The following is a 19,628-nucleotide window of genomic DNA, read 5'->3' on the forward strand; positions in this document are numbered from 1 at the left end:
TCCTGGTCTCAACAAACATCCTCACGATTTATTTATTTTTTACGCAAGAAAAAAAGAATTCCAGGGTGCGTTTGACGTTTGGGCTACCGCTTCGGCGCTGCGCTATAAAGTCAAATAAAAAAAAAAAGATCCAGATAATCAGTCGAGCGACCGTGTTCGTGTACTTGGTTGTCGTGAGGCAGCGCTTTCGGGTTGTCGGCGCCCGCGTCCTATGGATGAAAATGCGGAAAATGCGTTTTTTTTTTTAAAAACAACATGATTTGGTTATTTTTTTTCTGCTTCCCTTTCTTCATTCAATTTTTTTTTTATTCCGCCCACAGCATTCGATCCAAGCGCAAAGGGTTTCGTAAGAGAAACCTAAGAGGCGTGGAAGCAAAGACGTCGGTCGGGACGAGGTTGACAATGGCGTGATTACTTTCTTCGAGATGCGGAGCTAATTATAATTCGTCATTCGGTATCGATTGTAGAAAATATACAAAGCTTAGAACTTTGCATGGGGGGTCGAGGCTGGAGGGAAGAGAGTACAATGGAATCAAGAGTATGCGAGTAGACGATTTTACTTAATAGCAAGATATTAATTCTTTGTTTTTTTACTAGTGTAACTTGTTTTAGTCTAAAAACATAGAACGAAAAGGAACGAAAAGGGAGAAGGAGTAAAGATGCTAATGCCTACAGCAAAGATAATGGAATGGAGGGAAAATCCGTTCAAGAACATGCAACGGCGGCGGCGCTACGCCGGGGCGGGAGTCGAAACATCTTACTCCCCAAAAAGAAATGATCCAAACTCGGCATTGCCGCCAACTGGTGCTCAACCAAGAACTGTAGTGCCATCAATCGTTCCACCGCCTGGATCTGGTGGTTCCCACACGATGACAGGAATGACAATGCCATCGCCTGGCGGACCGATTCCGTATCATTGTTGTTATTGTTGTTATTGCCATTGTCGCACATTTGCTGGCCCTGGTGATGTAGGTTTTGTTGTCGATGATGTTGCTGGACGCCCGGGGCGCTAGCAAGATTGGGAGACGGCTGAATATCCTTGAGCGGCCTTCCATCTCCTTTTCCTCCTGCTCCTTGCCCTCCTTGCCCTGAATCAGTCGAAGAACCAGAGGACACCGAAGAAGACGACGATGGCATCGATATGAGCGATGGGGTAGGTGACATCACCGACGGCGAACTCATAAACGGTCTGGAGAGCACTGATGACCTTGTCGAGTCTCTCGTCCCCAATTCCGAAGCTGACCTAGAAGTGCCCGACCCAGAAGTGCCCGACCCAGAAGTGCCCGACCCAGAAGTGCCCGAAGATACCGAGGTCGGTTCAGAATTCGACGAACTTGAAGATCCAAACGTTCCAGACGAAGATGATCTTGACCCCATAAACAACGTCTTCATAAACATCTCCATCACTGCCTGCTCCTCCGTGTCCATCGCCCCCGCGCCCGTCAATTCTACAAGCTCCAGCCTCAACACTGTCAAGTTATGCCGACATGCCCATCTCGGAGCCGAAGCAATCACATCCTTCAACGGCAATGAGATCTTGCAATCCGAAACTTGTAAATTCGGACAAGCTTCCAGCACTTCGAGACAGAGCCGACGCAGCCGGTGCTGCCGTTCGTCCTGTGGAAGAAGGTGATCCTGATAGTGCTGCCGCTGTCGTTGTTGATGCTGTTGTCGATGCCAATGCTGATGTTGATGATGTCGATATCCGTGAGAATGCAACGATTGGTCCTCATCCTGCACCAGAAACGTCTGAAGATGTGCGCCATGATACTGCAACAGTGCCGCAACAGCCTCTTGGCTCTGCATCACAAGTCTCGTCGATGCCACAAAATGCAGCAACTGAGGAACAGCGCCAAGCAAGATCGGAATCTGGGCCATACACCTAGGATTCCGATGGAGCGATGGCTCGTTCAACACTAAGCGACAGAGATAAGGGCATCGGGCCATAACTACGCTTGCAAGTCTCAAAAACACAGATGAAGCCGGCGCCGTTGTCGATGATGTGCTATCGCTGTTGTCATTATTGTTGCTATTGTCGTTAATGTCGCCGTCGTTGTCACCATCGTGAGCATCTCCGCTTGCATCCGACCATCCAGCTCTGCTGACACCCGACGCCGTGCCAAGCGTTGAGGGTGAACCTTCCAGGGCCAAGCTCTCCAGGTTCGGAAGAAACTCTAGCAGCTCAGGAAGGACAACGGCGCCTCGAAAGATTACAGATTGGATCGACGGGAACTGGTGAGTCGATGATGGGACCGCTGGCATCTCCTCGTCGTCGTCGTCGTCGTCGTCGCGAATACTCTGCTGTTTAAAGTGATGGCTCACGCTGCTGACACCGCCGTCGCTACCGCATTTAGCGATGTTACTTCCATGGGTGCTACCGCTGCCACTCGAGATATCGTTGGAATAAGCACGTGAATGACCATGACCAAGGTGGCGGTCAGTGCTGCCCTGAACCCGTCCCAGAGACAACAATAATGATGCATCATATCCGGCGGTCGCCGCACGAGACGAGTCCAAGAGAAGATTACCATGACGACCGATCCGAGAGCAGGAATGACGACGATACACGGGCTGCTCAAGCCCGGCTTCATCTTGATATCCTGCCCCTCCAGCGCCCGACAAAGTGTGAAAATAATTGTCATAATGCATCGCCGTCGAAGCACGAGTGATGGTGGTGGCGGGGTCCTCTTGCGCGAGCCGATAATCGACATCACCAGTTACACCTCTGCCGCCTGGGCTCGCCGTATTATCCAATACCATGTCCTGGCCATGTATATTTACGTCAAAATCGACATCGATAATATCATCCTTGTACACAGCCTGCCGACTAATTCGAGAGCTGCTGCTGTTACTGTTCCGTACACTGGTGCTGCTCCTGTGATCGTTGGCGTCGGTCATTGTCGAGTGCAGCATTCTTGGTAATAATGAGATAATTTCAAGCTCCAACTCTTGCAGCGCAGGCATCGATAGCATCATCTCGATCCACTCCTCCATCACAAACTCGTACTGCAACAGCGACAAATGGGTCAACTGCACCGGCTGCACTGCCTGTCCGCGTATACCCTCCATAAGCGCATTTCTAATTGCGGACATCCCATTGTTCGACTTCACTTGCCGATAACTCTCCCCTTCCCTCAGACTATGCTTCGAGTCATGACTTTTCAACGACTTTAGCGTTGCGGAAAAAATAATGATAATAAGGATAAAGCAATAAAGAGCGTGAGAAATAAGCTGAGCGCAATTAGTTATGAAAATTAAGCAGGAGTCGAGCGATAAAGTTGCAGCAACTTACAGGACGGGGACGTTTGCCGGCAGGGGAGTGGCGAGCTGGATAAGGATCGTGTGGACGAGTCATATGCTGGTAATGCTCAAGGTCGTGGGGATTTCGATGTCGGTGGCGGTCAAATCCAGGATATGGAAGGGTTGGGTCGGCAGCGACGTGCCGAGGTCGAAGTGCGCGATAACTCAAAGACCGCCGCAATTGCGGACGTGGTGCCGAAGTTCGATGTTGATGATGACCGCCGCGCTCTCGGGAATGATGCGGTGTTTCCGAGCCTGTATCAAACCCGCTTTCTCCACCGCTTAATTGTTGTTCGTGATGGTCGTTGTGGTGATGCTGTGCTGGATTGTGTGATGAATCAAACATACTGCTGTCGCGAGCATGTGGATGGTATCTAACTCTTCTTCGAGTTATTGCGCGACTAATCTCGAGACGTCTGAGTCGGTTCCTGATATTCCTGGCGACAATGTTTTCTATGTGCTCCAGATTCTGCATACTCGGTAGGAGCACACAAGACAGATCTGTCAGTTGTGAGATGGCTGGGTGGTCAAAGACGTGGGTAGAGCGGGTGCTGCAGAGACAGAGACGGCGGATGAGATGCCCGTTCGTGCTAATGCCTGCAGAGATATGATGTGGCAATGAGGGTGTGAAATCAGGCGGAGAAGGGTAAGGGGTTGGAGGTGTGAAGTGGGCGTGTTGAGAGGATGAAGGAACAGACGACGAAGAAGTTGAATAAGATGAAGTCGAGGGGGATGAAGAAAAGGGATAGTCCGGAAGATCTGTGTTTTGCTGGTAAAAAACGGAGGGTGTACGGGTACGAGACGTATCTGCTTGCGAATATGAGTGTGTGCCGTCAGTATCAATGTTCGGACACATTGAAGAGGACGAGGGGGTAACAGCACCAGCACCAGCACTACCAGGATAGCACGAGACACTGCTGGTGTCCGTCCTAAGCGATTTCGGTAATGAGAGTGTGTAGCCGAGCGAAGAGGCCGGACAATATGAGGCAAATCCCGAGAGAACAAAAGAGTCGGGCCAGTCGAACTGGTTCATTCGAATTGAGTGCCACAGCAGTGGTAAGAGTTGCTCGGACCAGGATTTACAGACCTGAGCACAGGCAATGAGCGTTCGTCCGGGGTTGGGTCGCACGCGCGGTCTCTTTCCAAAGGGGGCTATGCGTCTGAGCGTAGGAAATGAATTAGCTAACAGAAGAAAGTTGGTTTGGCTGATCGAAGGTGCCATTGAATGTGGAAAGAGCAATGGTGGTAATGATTCGCGCATACAGTTTGCCCTTGGGAGCGTCTTGGTCGTCTGTCTGTAGCTGATCCAGTCGTCCGGGGGCATAGTTATTAGCCTCACTCAGGATATAAAACATAATACAGTGGAATAACTCTGGGATGAACAGTGGCGATGGTCGGCTGTTGCTGTTCATGTTGCTGTTCATGTTGCTGTCCATGTTGCTGTCCATGTTGCTGTCCATACTGCCGTTAAAGGAGGAGGAAGATCGTGTCGGCATATTGAAAAGTCAGCCAAGCAGGGAGACAATCAGACAGACAGCGGTAGCGGTAGGAGTAACTGCCAAATGGTTTGCTGTGCGCTCGAGGTAGACTGTATGCCTGTTTGTCCGTGCTTACGTTATGTAATCTCGGCTCAAGAATCGAGTGTCGATGCAATCAGAGAGTGCTGTGTCGAAGCAGGCAAAGGAAGGAGAGGAGGGGGTGATGGAGATCGGGCAAAGGGGAAAGGATGGAGATCGGGCGGTAAGTACGGACTAAAAGTGTTAGCGCGCACTAGTCTCGCGTGCAACAAAAGAGAATCGAAAAAAGGCGTTTTGGGGCGGTAATGACAACAACTTTCGAAGATGGACTTGTCGCGCAGGGACCATCCCAAAGCACTAGTTCAAAACTTTTTTTTTTTCGCGTAGTGTCCGTTTCAGAAATAAAAAAACGAGATGAAGGAAAGTTGACGTAGGAACGGCAGAATCTACAGAGGAATAAGGAGTCGGATAAATCGGATGCTAAGAGTGCTAAAAACACAGTGTCCGCATGCATGTACCCAAAAGAAAAATTTAAGTTCGATCCAGGGGTGCTGTGCTACGCTGCAGACGCCAGAGCGGTTGAGAAGTAAGCAGTAGAGGACGATTGAACGACAGGATACAGCGAGTACAAAAGATAAGGAAGGAAGAAGAAGAAAAAATCGGAGGGGCGAGGGTGCGATGGTGCACTGCTTTAAATATATTTTTTTATTTTATTTTATTTTTTATTCCCCCTTTGATCTCCAGGCTAGAAGGTACAGAGAGTCCCTCTCTTTTATCGTCAAGGGAAGATCCTATTGACTTTAATTAACCCGTGCTAAACGACTTCTTCCGTCCACTCAGAGCTATCTGCCACAGCATTAGGACCCTTCCTCTTTACGGCGATCTTTTTTTTCCTTATTCATCGTTTATCTCGTTGACATCATGCAGGGAATAAAACCTGGCGACCCACTACCCGGAGAAGAAGAGTTAATGACACTTGCCTTAGTTAGCTTTGGGCTTCGTCAGGTCTGTATAGGTGTGGAACCGGGAGATTCGAAATGAACTATGGCCGAGTCTGGCATGGTCAGCGAGGTTGAGGTTGAGGTTGGGGCTGAGGCTGGGCTAGTTGGCACTTGGTTTAGGCTTTTTCCAGTCTAGACTGGAGACTAAAGGGGAGAGAGACCTTAACAAAAGCAATAACCGATCCTCGAGCGGTAAGTGGTGCCCTGTGGATTTGTCCTCATGTTCCCATGTTCCAGTTTGTGTGGGATGCAGCACGCAGTTGCTTTAAGAGGTTGGATGTGTCGTACCATGCTCTGTTCTGTGGCCGGTGGCCAATCGCACCACTCAGATGGCGAGGAGCTGCTGAACGCCAACATGTAAAAGATCTCCGGGAAGATCCCCCGATCTGCCTTGTCCTGTTGGCCAAGAGGGCGGACACGCTCAGTTATGTCTCTACAAATCGGTGGCCCTCGAACGGACGCTCAGATCCAAATTCAGATCGGGCAAAGGAGGTGGACCAATCAGAGCACGCGGTTGTTCACTAACCAGTTTTTTCTTCCGTGGGCGTGGGCCATTTGGAATGGATTAAATAGGGGCAGAGGAATTTGACAGAGCCCAGAGGCGGACACATGGCTCCACTGCGACCTGTGGCCCTCTGGCTGGCAGTGCCTCATCCTCTTAGGCATGTCTTTTTGTACTAGCAAGGGGCTAGACCAGAGGATGGCCGTGGTCGGATATGAGGACACATCAACAGGAACACAGATCCCTGGAACTCTGTGCTCTGGTTGGTCCCTACAGAGGCAAAGGAGCCTTGCGCACGTCTTTCCCTTCTCTCTTGTGCGTCCTTCGCAGCTGGCTGTCTCTGGCGACAAGCGGACGAAGGGACGAATCAGCATCGTCGGATCCAAGCATACAGGTCCAACGGCGAACACCCCCACCCACAGTCCTCCACGGGATGGGCATCCTTGAGCTGCTGAGATCAGCCTAGACCTCGATCGAGTATCTTATCTGTTCCCGTACGCAGTCTGATCCAAAAAGATTTTTTTTCGAAACCAAGACTATGAGTTGGCGGCGGCTGTGACGACATTCCCCCCTTCAGCACCTCAGATCGAGTCCAGTTACATCTCCCCATCGACCATTACTCATTCCATCCGCATCAAGCAAAAAAACCCTGCATCCACTCCCCCGGCTAGTCTTACATAATCACGTTCCCCTATTGCCGTAATTGCCTTTTACAGACATCCTTTCCCCTCTGTCCAAAACAGGCAATTGCCCTCTTTGCATGTCCTCCTTCCACAAGTCCACTCGACTACCTCGTCTGGTCGTCACAGACCTCGACGGCACACTCCTCACCCCGCAGCACACTATCTCCTCTCGATCCACCAGTGCTCTATCGCTCGCTCAACGCTTCCACCTCGCCACCCACAGTAATGCCAATGACATCCATGACAGCATCCCTCCGATCCAGATAATGATCGCCTCTGGCCGCTCCCCTCGATCGATCCAAAAAGTAATCGACCTCTTCAATGGCCTCATGGTCCCGGATGCCGTCCTCTGCTGCAACGGTGCCCTGACCTACAACCCCCGCACCAAAACCATCGCCCACCCTCAGTTCATTCCCCTGCCCCAGGCGCTTGCTGTCACCCAAACCCTTCGTGCCCACATTTCCAACCATGGGACACTTCGTAGTCATATTCCCGCCAGCACGACCCCGCAGAACCAAGAGGATGAGGATCTCAAGCTCTTGCGACTCAACAGCGATATCAATGGCCGTATTGTCAGCAGTAACGACCAAGGGGCAATAGGACAGGACAAAGATGGGATCGTAGCCGGAAGAGCAGGTTTTGCCTGCGAGGTCATCTACTTCTCCTTTGACTCCCTGACCGGCGCCCCTGTCTACGACAATGACACCAAATTCATCTGCGACCGCACCTGGGAGCTCCAACGAAAGCATACCATCTACTACGACTACACCGTCGTCCCAGACTCCATGGAATCCTTCCTTCAATCCCTCTCCTCTCCCTCGCCTACTTCCTCTTCCTCGACCGCACCGCGTGGAGGGATCATCAAACTCATGGCCCTAGATCGGAACCGCTCCGCCCCCAAAGTCTTTGAATCCCTACCAGCCTCCTTACGCCCCTCATCTCCATCTTCCACAACAACCGCCTCTGACGAGGTCTCGATCACCTATTCCGGAAACTACTTTCTCGAAATCGCAGCCGCTGGTGTGAGTAAGGGTCTTGGCCTTTCTAAATACTGTGAAGCCAACGCCATCCCCGCCCAGGGCGTCGTCGCCTTCGGAGACCTCCTGAATGATGCCGAGATGTTGCAGTTCGCAGGGTTGGGGCTTTGTATGGGAAATGGACACCCAGAGATGAAAGCCCTAGCGGATCGGGTTATTGGGACGAATACCGAGGATGGCCTTGCCCAGGAAATCGAGTCCTGGTTCGTTTGAGTCGTTTTGTTTTGCGGTATATTTATTTACTTATTCATTCATCCATCGAGAACATAGACAGATAGAATAGATTGATAGACATAGACATTTACCAACAAACATTCAGATTAAAGCGAGCACGGGCCTTTTTTTTTTTTTTTTTTTTTTTTACTGGAGTCTTGGTGTTGTTACAAGTAAAATAGTAAGATGACATTACTAGGAAAATTCGGAAAAAAAAGTATTTTCAGGATGTAGGTAGTGCGGACGAAATTCCACAACGAATGAAGAGAGAGGAGAGGCAATGCAAATAGAAAGAATAAAGTAAGGCAGCGACTTTGTACAATGAATATGGGGGGAAGGTGAGTTGAATATATGATCTACACTGGTAATAAAAAAAAAATGCGAAATATAAGCCGAGTATGAGGAACCCCAAGACCGAACAATAGAGGAGCCGCAGCGTGGCTACTGCGCTCCAACTCTCTCATCGAAATCGACATTAAGGTAAAGAAAAGACCATCGGCACATGTATTATTCGCCTTCACGGCGTCTTCCACGCTTGAACGGCGGCTGATCGTGAAACGCCGCAAACGAGTCCATATTCATATTCATCGGGCTCGACAACCTCGTCGCATTCGCCGCCGCCATTCGATTGGCTGTCATATTGAAATCCTGAAGTCCATATCGACGCTTCAACGAATCAGCCGCCATCTGTTGTCCAATCCCTCCTTCCGGTCCCGGAAATGCCGACTGCAAGGTCTGATCCAGTCCCGGATGGAAGACAGGGGCCGTGAATGTAAAGGCATCGCTTGGAAAAATCGTCGTCGGCGTCGGTGATGGCAATCCGGATCCATCTGTAGCTGTCTGAAGCAACCCGTGCGCGACCTGCTGCTGCTCTGGATGGGTCTGCTGTTGCTGCTGTTGCTGCGGATGCTCCTGCTGCTGGATATGTTGTTGCTGATGCTGGTGCTGTTGAAGGTACTGCTGCTGATGCTGCATGAGTTGTTGTTGTTGCTGTTGTTGTTGTTGTTGTTGTTGTTGTTGTTGTTGTTGTTGTTGTTGTTGCTGCTGTTGCTGCTGTTGCAACTGCTGTTGCAACTGCTGTTGTTCATGAATATGGTGTGCCTGCGCCTGTGCCTGCGCATGAGCGTGCAATTGCTGTTGCTGGATTTGCTGCTGCTGTTGCTGCTGCTGTTGCTGCTGAACATCACTTCCTGCAGAAGCACAATTCATTGATCGAGCGTTCGTGATAAATCGAATAATATCGTCCACAGAAAGACTAGTGTTCTGCCGGATCTCATCGTCCGTCTGTCCTTGTTCTTTCTTTTCCTGTACAGCTGGATGAGTTGCAATAAAGGCCAACAGATCCTGCAGCGCGGCTTCGTAGCCCTTGGCATGCTCCGCTCGCTGATGCTTAAGCGAATCCTTGTACAATTGAGTGACCGAAAGCGCCGCAGCCTTGAAAGAAGCCAACAAGACCTGCTCTGTTGACGATTCTTCCGCGACGGATTCTTGAGGGTGCACGGTCCCGTGACCGGCTCCTGTCGAGACAGGAGGATGGGACAAGGGGATCGAGGCCCCGTGGGTGCCAGTCATGGTGGCTGCGAGATGAGCTCGGGCTTGGTTGCTCACGGAGGATGGCTGTTGGTGCTGCTGAATGTGATGGGGGTGATGGTGGTTGCTTCCGTTGGGGGGTGTGTTATTGACCGAAAGCGAGTCATTCCTGAAGGGTGCAGCTGCAGTAGTGTTGGTTCTGTTGCTCATGTAAATATCGAATATATGAGGATGGAGAGGGGGAAGGGGATCGAGACGAGGAGGTCAGCCTTGACCAAATTTTGATTGCGTTGAGGGATGTTGTTTATTGAATGCGAGTGCTCTTGGTGGCAACTGGTTGTTCCAGATGGACTAAGTTGTTGGGATATGGAGAGGAGAAGGGTGTTGGGGTGGATTGGATGGATTGGATGGCTTGAAGCGATGAAGGGATGAGGAGATGATCAAGCCAATGAAATTGGGATGAGAGAAAGAAGGATTGACAGAAGAATGTCCAGCGCAGAAATAAAAGGCGGGCGACAAAGCAAAGGAAAAAGAAAAAAAAGAAAAAATCTTTTTCGCTGGAGCGTGTTTCTTCATCCTTTTCATCACATAGGATGTTTAAGGGTTAGGAGCCGAGGTTCAAGCGGCGCATTTGGGGGAGCCTACCTGGGTTTGTGTGTTCAACTGGAGCCTGTGCAACGGGCAGGAAGAGATAGCCTTAAGGCCCATCGACATCTACACACACACTCGCACACACACACACACACATATGGGTCTCAACTGCAAGCAGGCATGCTTCCCCATGTGTACATGAATACATGTTTATGTCCATCTAGCATACATTCTTGACAGAGCCATCGCAGAAAGAGACGCGTCGGTGCATGACCTGGAAAATGAAAACTATAGTAACCGGACTGTGAGGGCTGTTTGACAAAATTGGTGGCAAAAAGTAATAATAGTGCTTGCAATTGAGCATTCATGGCATGCATTGTATTTTTGGCAGAAGCCCTTCCCCCTTCTCTGTTGTTCACCCGCACCCTCTCAGCTCATTCATCACTCGCTCATTCGCCCTCTCTCCCTCTCTCCCTTTCTCTCCCTCTCTCCTTTTACATCGACTCCAACTCACTTCTCCACATTCATACCATGCAAAGCGAACAAGAACAGCGTTCCAGCTCATCACAAGAACGCCGCCATCGTCCGAGCGAACATCGTCGAGACCGAGACCGTGACCGAGACCGTGACCGAGATCGGGAACGAGAACGTAGTGCACGCCACCAACAACAACAGCAACAGCAGCAGGAAGATGAAGGGCGTCCAAGCTCCTCTTCTTCTACTCCTGGTTATCTTACTAGAGACGAACACTCCAGAGACTACAGGGACCCAGAATCACCTCGATCTTCCCGCCGACGCAATGACTACCCATCCAATCGGCCTTCCGAACAGGCTGTGAGCATCGAGTTCGAGGAGGAATATGCTACGGAAGATGTGGGATCTGAACATGGACATGACCCAAATGAAGCCGTGGATCCACCTGAGGGAGATCGAGCAATTTCATCGGCAGGATCAGTGCCAGCAGAAGAGACGGAAACAGCAACTGAGCCGACTCCAATGGAACCTTCAGAGATTCAATCGACCCTCTCCTCCTCGACACAAGAGCGACAGCAGGCAAAGAAGGAATCACAACAACAAAATGCAACATTGAAGGTATTAAGCCAATCAATCCCCATGTGCTTGTGCAACCAGGATCTCTCAACCATGAACTGAATACCGTTGAACGTCCTAATCCATTTATGCTATGCATTCAATTTCTGAAATAGGCAAAGGAGGATGCCAAAATAGAGGAGCTCAAGGCCACGATCCTGGAACTGCAGCAGCAAGAGCAGGAGATCATCCAAGCCATAAGGTCTCTTTGATGAACAAACGCAAAAATAGCCGTACTCCATTGGCGCTTTAGATCTCTCTGACCCATTGCCTTAATAAAACCATTGTTGTCTATCGAAAAAAACACTTGTAGAGGTGAAGGGACGCCGAATGAGATCATCGATAGACACATCAAGCAACTGCATCAGTACAATGAGATCAAGGATGTAGGGCAGGTCATTCTGGGAAAGGTGAGAGAAACACTCATTAAATATATGCATGTGTATTTCTCGATGATGAGAAGCCCAACAAGCAAGTTCATGCTTCTTCGTTCTTTGAAAAATAGTGTGCGGAACTGGAGGGCACGACCATCAAGAAGCAGTACGAGATGTTTGGATTGAACCCAGAGGACTGAAAAAAAAATGCGGCCCCATGGTTGTGCTGCAAAAGATCCTTTGTAGCCAGGGAATACTCTGTGGATTCCGACCTCATCGAGCTTAACAGCGTTGCTATTCATCTCATTGTCTTCTCTCTTATTGCGAATATGCCCAAATAAAATAAAGACCAAAACATTAGTATTGTATAATAGAATACGAACGCAGAATTTTTCGGATCACTGCCGTGGTTTAGACTTTCGGGTCTTCTGCATAGGATTGCAAGAGGAATTCGAAACGGCCAGACATCGACCAAAGATCCAGGAGAGCGGTACGAGCATATACTTGCTCAGTACCGACAGGTCGTCCAAGGTACGAGAATCCAGTAGCGTTTCATCTGTGGACGTTGTCTTCTATCTCTTCTGGTAAGAGAGTGAGATGCAGAAATGGTGATTTTATCGGAACCTTCGGGACGAGAAATGTATCCTAGGCGAGAGCGCTCAATTGAATGCGTACAACCCTAGAGAGATCATATGGGGCGTCAAGGACTTGTGTATGAAGCGAAAGGTGTATAACGGCACCGGACCCAAACTATAGGATTTTTTTTTACATGTGGATTACGACAGACAACAATTGTGGAGGGGTATATAGCGGTGGAGCGATTGTTGCAGGAATGAAGAGGGGCTGGAGAAGGAAAGAAGGGTCTGTTAAGAATGTGTTTGTGCGTATATGTGAATGAGAGAGCAGCTTGTAATTGAGTGAAGTCCTCTCAGTCCCACTCCGCGTTTCTTTTTCTTTGTTCTCGCTGTCGACCCTATTCATCATTCTCTTTTCTTCCCCTTTGTCCATCCATCCATTTCTTTTCCCCCCATCACTCATCCCCTCTATCCTTCCTTCGTTCCTTCGCTCCTTTCCACAGCCCAGTCAAAAAAGCTCGCTCTCTTACTCTCTCTCGCTCTTTCTCGCTCTTTCTCGCTCTCTCTTACTCACTCGCACATACACATCACACTTCATATTTCACACCTTTAACTGCTCTGTTACCCACGCCCTTCTTTCTTTCCCCCTCCTTTTCCCTCCTTCGCTCTCTCTCTCTTTGCCTTCTTTTTTCTTTCGCAAGTCATGGCCAAACAACCCAATCAGCTTATGCGCGAGTACAAGCTCGTCGTTGTCGGAGGAGGAGGTACTTTGTCGCCCATTTCTCACTCGCTTTATCGCCATTCCCTCAACCGACAAAAAAACAACAACCCCCGTCTTCTCTCTCCCTCCCTCGCCTTCGCCTGCAATATACAACAACATACAACAACATACAACAACATACAACAACACGCAGCAGCAAGGATGATATCATGCCTGTTTGACACTCAATAGACCAAAGGACTAGGCTTCATTGGATTGAATTGAATTGAATTGAACTGAACGGAAGGAGGATTCCGCATCAAAGCGTTTTCTCAACGGCACCACAGTTTGCAAGGCAAGTAAGCTCTCTTTGTACTCACTTCCTTCTACTTGCTTTTCCTACTTCAACTAAACTCCTTGTACAGGTGTCGGCAAATCGGCGTTGACCATCCAGTTCATTCAGTCTCACTTTGTGGACGAGTATGATCCCACTATCGAGGGTAAGCTACTTTCTTGTTCTTTCTTGCTCTTCACACATGAACTTAGTTGTGCAAAAAAAAAAAAAAAAGGTTTGGGCAAGAAAAAAGAGAGGAGGTGGGGGTGGGGGGCAACCACTACAGTACCCTTTTTCCAAGTCGAACTTGAACTCAACCCGACTTGCACTCAATGTCCATGAGTCTCGTGTTCTGTTTTTACGGATAAGAAAAAAATAACGGCAAACAACAACAATCGACAAAAACAAACAATCGACCAGCTATCAAACAGTACAAAAGGCCTTTTCAAGACTCGATGAAACGAAAGGACTTTGATTGTCTTGAGGATCATGGATGGATATGAGGGCATGATCGAGAAAAGGACCATATCCACGTTCGCATTCTCTCCACTCCCTTCCCCTCTTCGAGAGTCTCCGCCCCTTTGTATCTCTCTCTATCTGTCTGTAACCGCCCTCCTGAGCCTCCTGGCTTCGCCTCCCTTGCAACTAATTCTTGATGGGTCGCCCTATGTGTTACTGACGTGTATCTGCGTGTTCTAGATTCTTACCGCAAGCAGTGCGTAATTGACGACGAGGTCGCGCTGTTCGATGTTCTCGATACCGCAGGCCAAGAGGAGTACAGGTACGCCCCTCGAAAAAGAAAACAAAAAAAACGACAACAGCAATCAACAAAGAACTACAGGACAAAGAAAGATATGAATGTGTATGTGCGTCTGTTTATATGTGTCTGGGTCTGTGGGAGTTGTTCTTTTCATATCTCTCATGGAAAGTGGGTGGTTGCGGTGGTCGTGGTGCACATTTTCCACACAGTACAGTACAGAACTATGAGGGCATTTTTATTTTGCGCGGGATGGGAGGGCGGACGGGTTGCTTGTGAAACCAGCATGGCATATGGCATGGCCACCCAAGGATCCAATGCACCCAGAAGAGACCTCCTTTTGCCATGCGAAGTATGCGGTGTTTTGCCGTACCATGCAAGCAGACTTTTTTTTTTTTTTTTTTTTTTGCTTGCCTTGTTTCTCTTTGACCCTGCTTGGATCGGCCGTTGTTTGTGCTTGCTAATCCAACGATACCCCCCTTCCCATGCCTCGTTCCCAGTTATCCGTTTCAAAGACAACGGATGAGGGTTTATGGTTGTTTGTGTGAAAAAAATATGGGTTCGGGCTCTTTTTGTTGCCTTTACTCGCGCGCGACCTCTTACACTCTTATTACTCGTATCTTTCCGCCCTCTGTTTATGCTCTTTTGCTCTAATCTGGCTCTGACAACGAATGGGCTTCGTCACTTCGCTGGGAAGCTCATGATGATGGTGATAGTAGTGGTGGTGGTGATGGCATATCCCATTCCATAACAGCGCAAACCGAAAAAGAGGCTCACTGTTCCCGGGAGTGAGCCTCAGCTCTCAATTATATTAAAACATCGACACCTCAATGGGTTTCGTCGGTCTGCCTGTCCGGCCTGAGATACAAATGCCATTTATAAGTTTCATATCACCATCCTGAGCTCTGTCGCATGGAGGCCACGCTGTGCTGAGAGAAACAAACCAACGATGTGCTCTTCTTTGTTTGGGCGGATCTCGATTATCACTATCGCAGAAGGCGAATTGTTTGCTGACGATACGGACTTCGAGCTATTTCTTCATCTAAAGAGCCCTTTACACAGCACATGGGAAAGGAGCAATTGACGGAGAAAAAAAAGTTGGCATATGAATCGCCGACTGTAGACGATGCACGGCTTCGTTTGTTCAATGTTCTAATGCATAGTCCATATTATTTATAGTGCCATGCGAGAGCAATATATGCGCACCGGAGAGGGATTTCTGTTGGTGTACTCGATCACATCGCGCAACTCGTTCGAGGAGATCTCGACGTTCTACCAGCAGATCCTTCGTGTGAAGGACAAGGACTTTTTCCCGATCATCCTCGTCGCCAACAAATGTGATCTCGAGCACGAACGCCAAGTCTCCACGCATGGTGAGTGAATTTGATGATGATGATGTTTTTAGCCTGGGCTATGGTTTGCTCTGCAGCCATGGCTCAGGCTGCTTTTTTATGAACCGAGGAATATTTTAAACATGCTCACACATCTAAAATAATATAGAGGGTCGCGAATTGGCCAAGCAGTTCGGCTCCCGATTGATCGAGACTTCGGCGAAGCAGAGAATCAACGTGGACGAGGCGTTCTACAATCTCGTACGGGAGATCCGTCGCTTCAACAAGGAGACGCACAGCAGCGCGCCAGCGAATGGAGGATATGGATACTCGCAGCAGGGACAGGGATATGGCAATCAGATGGAGGACAAGCACGATAAGGGTTGCTGCTGCCTTGTCATGTAGAAAAAAAAAAAAAAAAAAAAAAAAAAGGAAAAAAAAAAAAACATAGCACACAGTACACATGACGGCGGCAGGAGAAGGAGAAGATGATGAAGGAGAGAAAAAAAAAGGATAGTTTGTGTTGCTTAAATACATGCTGCGACGATTTGTTGACTACCATCATTTTGGCAAGCAAAAGCGGAGTCCAGATGAGAAGAAGAATACAAAGATGCACAAGAAAAAAATATATTTTTACACGCATGCTTCATAGCTTGAACGACGACAGTAGCAAGGCGATCTCCTACATCTTCTTCCGTAATTTTATAATAATAACAAGTCTATTTATTTTATTTCTCTTGATCGCTATCCATTGACACAGAGTGCATAACTCCATATAATGCATGGACGTATGGTCGTATGAAGGCACGGAGGGTTAAGGAAAGTATGGATGCAATCATTGGGATGCGGACGAAAAACGGGAGTGCAGTGGAGTGCACTGGGAGTATGTGGCCCAACCATGAAACAAAGTTTGGTTCTGATGCAGAGCACTGTGACATTATATTCCACTCCAAAACACCGACTCTCCCTCTTCACCCACTCACACCCACTCTCTCTCTTGCTCATCCTTCATTCCACTCATCATCCCATCTACAGCCCCACCTTCTTTTCATCAACCTCCATTTCATCCAAGGCAAGTTGCCCCAGCCCCCTTGCCCCTACCATCCCCCTTCCTTCACCGCCACCATAATTACTATTCTTCAGTCTTTACTGAAACACTGCCAATTGCACACCTGCGATATGTATGGGTGGACCTAGCGTAGGGCCATTGGGCGCCATATTGTTGCCAGCTGGAGGTCCCTGACCCTGTTCCTGGCAGCAGCGGTAACATCACAGCAATCCTCTCGACAAAGCATCATTATCGACTCACTTATCGGACCCACCTTCCTCCTCCTCCCCCCCCCCCCTCTCCTCCTCCCCCTTTTCAAAGAAGACGCCAGCAATACGACACTAAAAAAAACAACCACTCCACTTCCTGTCCCGGACAAACAATCTTTATTTATATCTCGTCATCGCCCCCGATTCTCTATTCATATCTTGCCCGCTGTTCCTTTGCAACAGAGAGAACAGAGAACATGAACAAGACAGCACCGCACCCATCCCCCCTCTCTCTCCACTGGCAACTGGCGCTCGCCTTGGCTCCTTGTTAGTGTTGCTTAATGCTTGTTCTATCCCATGGAGAACCCAGAGTGTTATGTCATGCCCGCTCAGGCACCAGTGCCGCACATCTCACACCGCACACTTACACGCACTGTCAAATTCGGTCCCTTTGTGCCCAAAAACCTGTCTTGGATCTGCGTATAAATAATCTAATCAACTCTCTTTTTTTGTTTTTATCGTCAATCGTTTTCGTCATCCGCCAAACACTCAATTCCTCATACCATCGAACGCAGATCCTAATACCTTACCTCTCCCCTCCCCTCGACATCTAATAAAGCAGACCCTGCGTGCGAAGGAAAGCATAGGAAGCGAAGATGTCGACGCCCGATTTTGCTTTTGGCAGCTTCAACCACATCTGTTCGAAGGTGTCGTTGACGCTTTGCCCACTCGTGGGCGAAGTCGATGGAGTCGAACCGGTCTGTTATTCGCGTAATGTCCGTATTGCGGACACCCTCATCTTTCAGCCATGTAAGTCAACAAAAGAAAGCAAAGTTGCTCGTTCGCTTTCTTTCTTTTCTTTTTTTTTTTTTTTTTTTTTTTTTTTTTTGTGGTGATCGTAGATTATGAGACTCAGCAACTTTCCGCCTTCGAAGGGCGGGGACGGAGATATTGATGAGATGCCTAATTCTTTATTTCTTTGTTTCTTTCTTTTTTTAATGTAATCGTATCTGGGACTGGGGGGGTCATGTAGCGACGCTGATTATCCACATTATTGCGCTGATCATGACGGCGATCATGGTCTGGCACATCCGTTCCAAGTACACTGCTGTCGGTAAGGACTCTCTCTTTCTCTTTTTGGCCACATCTTTTGAAATGTTCTCAGCAGGACACAACGGCACAGGACCCGTCTAGAGAGCTCGCTGTAATTTAGACAAGACAGGAAAGAAGGAAGGAAGGAACGGGAGGCGGTTGAATATGGGGCTTTGGACTCGGGACGCAGAACACAGGAATCAGGACCTGGCGGAAGGAATGGGGGGGGGGGGGGGGGGGGGAACGGTTCACGGAGTTCTTTTTCGCACGGACTACACCAAGGAGATGCGGTAAAGATATGAAAATAGGAGGGAGGCGATAATGCAACAAACGAACACGAACACGCCGCAACTCCTGAGGAGGGGAGGAGCACACAAAATACATCACCGGGCATCGACAGCGGCATGACGATATGGACACGACAATCGGATTTCCACACAAGTCAGGATTTCACTCGCCATATAACTTTACAGTTCGTTTGTCCAGGAATGTACACATACTTGCGAACTTGTCCGAAGGCGTGAAAGCGTGGAATGGTCCAGGATCGGGCGCGGCGGCATTTCGATATTACTTCTGAGGAGGAGGAGGAAACACGTACTGACGCAGCGCTGTTTTGTATGATTCATCAATCGTTGGTTATGGTTTAGGTCGCAAGGAGATCATCATGTTCTTTTACCTGTACACGCTGGTGACGATCATGGACTTTTTACTGGTCTCTGGAATCATCCCAACCTCGAGTGCTCTCTATCCTGTAAGTCGTTTGTACTTGAAAGGACTTTCCCCTGCTTAGGGCTGAAATGCTACGGAGTATGAAGATACTGATCTCGGGGGTCTGTTGTTGTATGGATGTGAATAGTACTTTACAGGAGTTCATTTAGGACTGATCTCAGCGACGTTCTGGTGCCTACTGCTAAACGGGTTTGTCGGATTCCAGTTTGCCGAGGATGGCACGCCCTTGTCTCTCTGGGTGAGTTCCCCCGTCTGCTCTCTGCTTCCGCTTCAGGACATCGAAAAGCAAAGGGCCGTAAAGGAACGCATGTACTGATACCCATTATTTCCTGTTAATCCCCTTGGTTCCTAATAGTCGATCCGCATCTCATCGTTCATTGTGTTCGCGGCCGTGACGTTCCTGTCGATTGCAACCTTCAAATCGATGGGCCCCTTTGATCCACTGCATCCAGTCGCGCTCTGGATCGTGTTCTTCATTTTCAACGGTGCCGCTCTCCTCATCTACGTGATCCTCCAAATTGTGCTCGTCGTGAACACTTTGGACGACCGCTGGCCCCTGGGTGATATCGTATTCGGCATCATCTTTTTCGCAACAGGCCAGGTGATCCTTTACGTCTTCTCAGTCGATATCTGCAACTTTGCGAAGCACTATATCGATGGACTGTTCTTTGGAACGACCGCGACGTTGTTGAGCGTGATGATGGTCTACAAGTACTGGGATTCTATCACGAAGGAGGATCTGGAGTTCTCGGTGGGGTCGAAGCAGAATGTGTGGGAGGTCAAGGAGTTGTTGGGAGAGGATGAGTTGGCGAATGGGGCACTGTATAGTCAGCAGCAGCAGCTTCAGGGAGGAGGAGGTGGATTTGGATACAATGGGATGTCAGGTCAGGGACAGTACGGGCAGGCGAATTATTATGAGGACCGGTATTAGGGAAGGCAAAGGCCGCCCTCGACGAAAAGGGTTTCTAGATATTGTCCCGCGAGGAATCCGACCTGGAGATGTTGGTTTTATGGAG

At 49.0% G+C, this 19,628-nt stretch overlaps 7 protein-coding genes across 7 annotated transcripts; 4 read left to right on the forward strand and 3 right to left on the reverse strand.

Moving 5' to 3' along the window:
- Positions 1–667: 667 nt before the first annotated feature.
- Positions 668–1,302, reverse strand: BC939DRAFT_454735 (uncharacterized protein). Its single transcript, XM_051556101.1, has one exon. The coding sequence runs from the start codon at positions 1,180–1,182 to the stop codon at positions 706–708; it is 477 nt and encodes a 158-aa protein (XP_051411082.1). The 5' UTR covers positions 1,183–1,302; the 3' UTR covers positions 668–705.
- Positions 1,303–2,318: 1,016 nt separating this feature from the next.
- On the reverse strand, positions 2,319–5,030 carry BC939DRAFT_518060 (uncharacterized protein; the record flags this gene model as incomplete). The annotated part of the gene is made up of 4 exons (XM_051561177.1): positions 4,564–5,030; positions 3,293–4,229; positions 2,782–3,006; positions 2,319–2,606 (listed from the first exon to the last, which is right to left on the reverse strand). The coding sequence occupies exons 1-4, from the start codon at positions 4,794–4,796 to the stop codon at positions 2,319–2,321; spliced, it is 1,683 nt and encodes a 560-aa protein (XP_051411083.1). The 5' UTR covers positions 4,797–5,030.
- A 1,718-nt stretch (positions 5,031–6,748) lies between these two features.
- On the forward strand, positions 6,749–8,377 carry BC939DRAFT_454739 (HAD-like domain-containing protein). The gene has a single exon (XM_051556102.1). It carries the CDS (start codon positions 7,081–7,083, stop codon positions 8,251–8,253), a length of 1,173 nt encoding a protein of 390 aa, XP_051411084.1. The 5' UTR covers positions 6,749–7,080; the 3' UTR covers positions 8,254–8,377.
- Positions 8,378–8,382: 5 nt separating this feature from the next.
- On the reverse strand, positions 8,383–10,309 carry BC939DRAFT_454740 (uncharacterized protein). The gene has a single exon (XM_051556103.1). The coding sequence runs from the start codon at positions 9,991–9,993 to the stop codon at positions 8,761–8,763; it is 1,233 nt and encodes a 410-aa protein (XP_051411085.1). The 5' UTR covers positions 9,994–10,309; the 3' UTR covers positions 8,383–8,760.
- Positions 10,310–10,769: 460 nt separating this feature from the next.
- Positions 10,770–12,189, forward strand: BC939DRAFT_454748 (Swi5-domain-containing protein). Its single transcript, XM_051556104.1, has 4 exons — positions 10,770–11,466; positions 11,580–11,665; positions 11,777–11,873; positions 11,969–12,189. Exons 1-4 carry the CDS (start codon positions 10,906–10,908, stop codon positions 12,035–12,037), a joined length of 813 nt encoding a protein of 270 aa, XP_051411086.1. The 5' UTR covers positions 10,770–10,905; the 3' UTR covers positions 12,038–12,189.
- A 539-nt stretch (positions 12,190–12,728) lies between these two features.
- BC939DRAFT_454754 (small G-protein Ras1) lies at positions 12,729–15,962 on the forward strand. Its single transcript, XM_051556105.1, has 5 exons — positions 12,729–13,176; positions 13,538–13,612; positions 14,146–14,227; positions 15,383–15,576; positions 15,704–15,962. The coding sequence occupies exons 1-5, from the start codon at positions 13,116–13,118 to the stop codon at positions 15,937–15,939; spliced, it is 648 nt and encodes a 215-aa protein (XP_051411087.1). The 5' UTR covers positions 12,729–13,115; the 3' UTR covers positions 15,940–15,962.
- Positions 15,963–17,447: 1,485 nt separating this feature from the next.
- Positions 17,448–19,543, forward strand: BC939DRAFT_398438 (chitin synthase III catalytic subunit; the record flags this gene model as incomplete). Its single annotated transcript, XM_051552424.1, has 5 exons — positions 17,448–17,601; positions 17,825–17,905; positions 18,531–18,634; positions 18,740–18,850; positions 18,968–19,543. The coding sequence occupies 5 exons, from the start codon at positions 17,448–17,450 to the stop codon at positions 19,541–19,543; spliced, it is 1,026 nt and encodes a 341-aa protein (XP_051411088.1).
- Between the last annotated feature and the right edge of the window lie 85 nt (positions 19,544–19,628).

The sequence above is a fragment of the Gamsiella multidivaricata genome (genome assembly GCF_025024155.1).
Source record: "Gamsiella multidivaricata strain RSA 2152 chromosome Unknown BC939scaffold_42, whole genome shotgun sequence".
Taxonomy (NCBI): Eukaryota; Fungi; Mortierellomycota; class Mortierellomycetes; order Mortierellales; family Mortierellaceae; genus Gamsiella; species Gamsiella multidivaricata.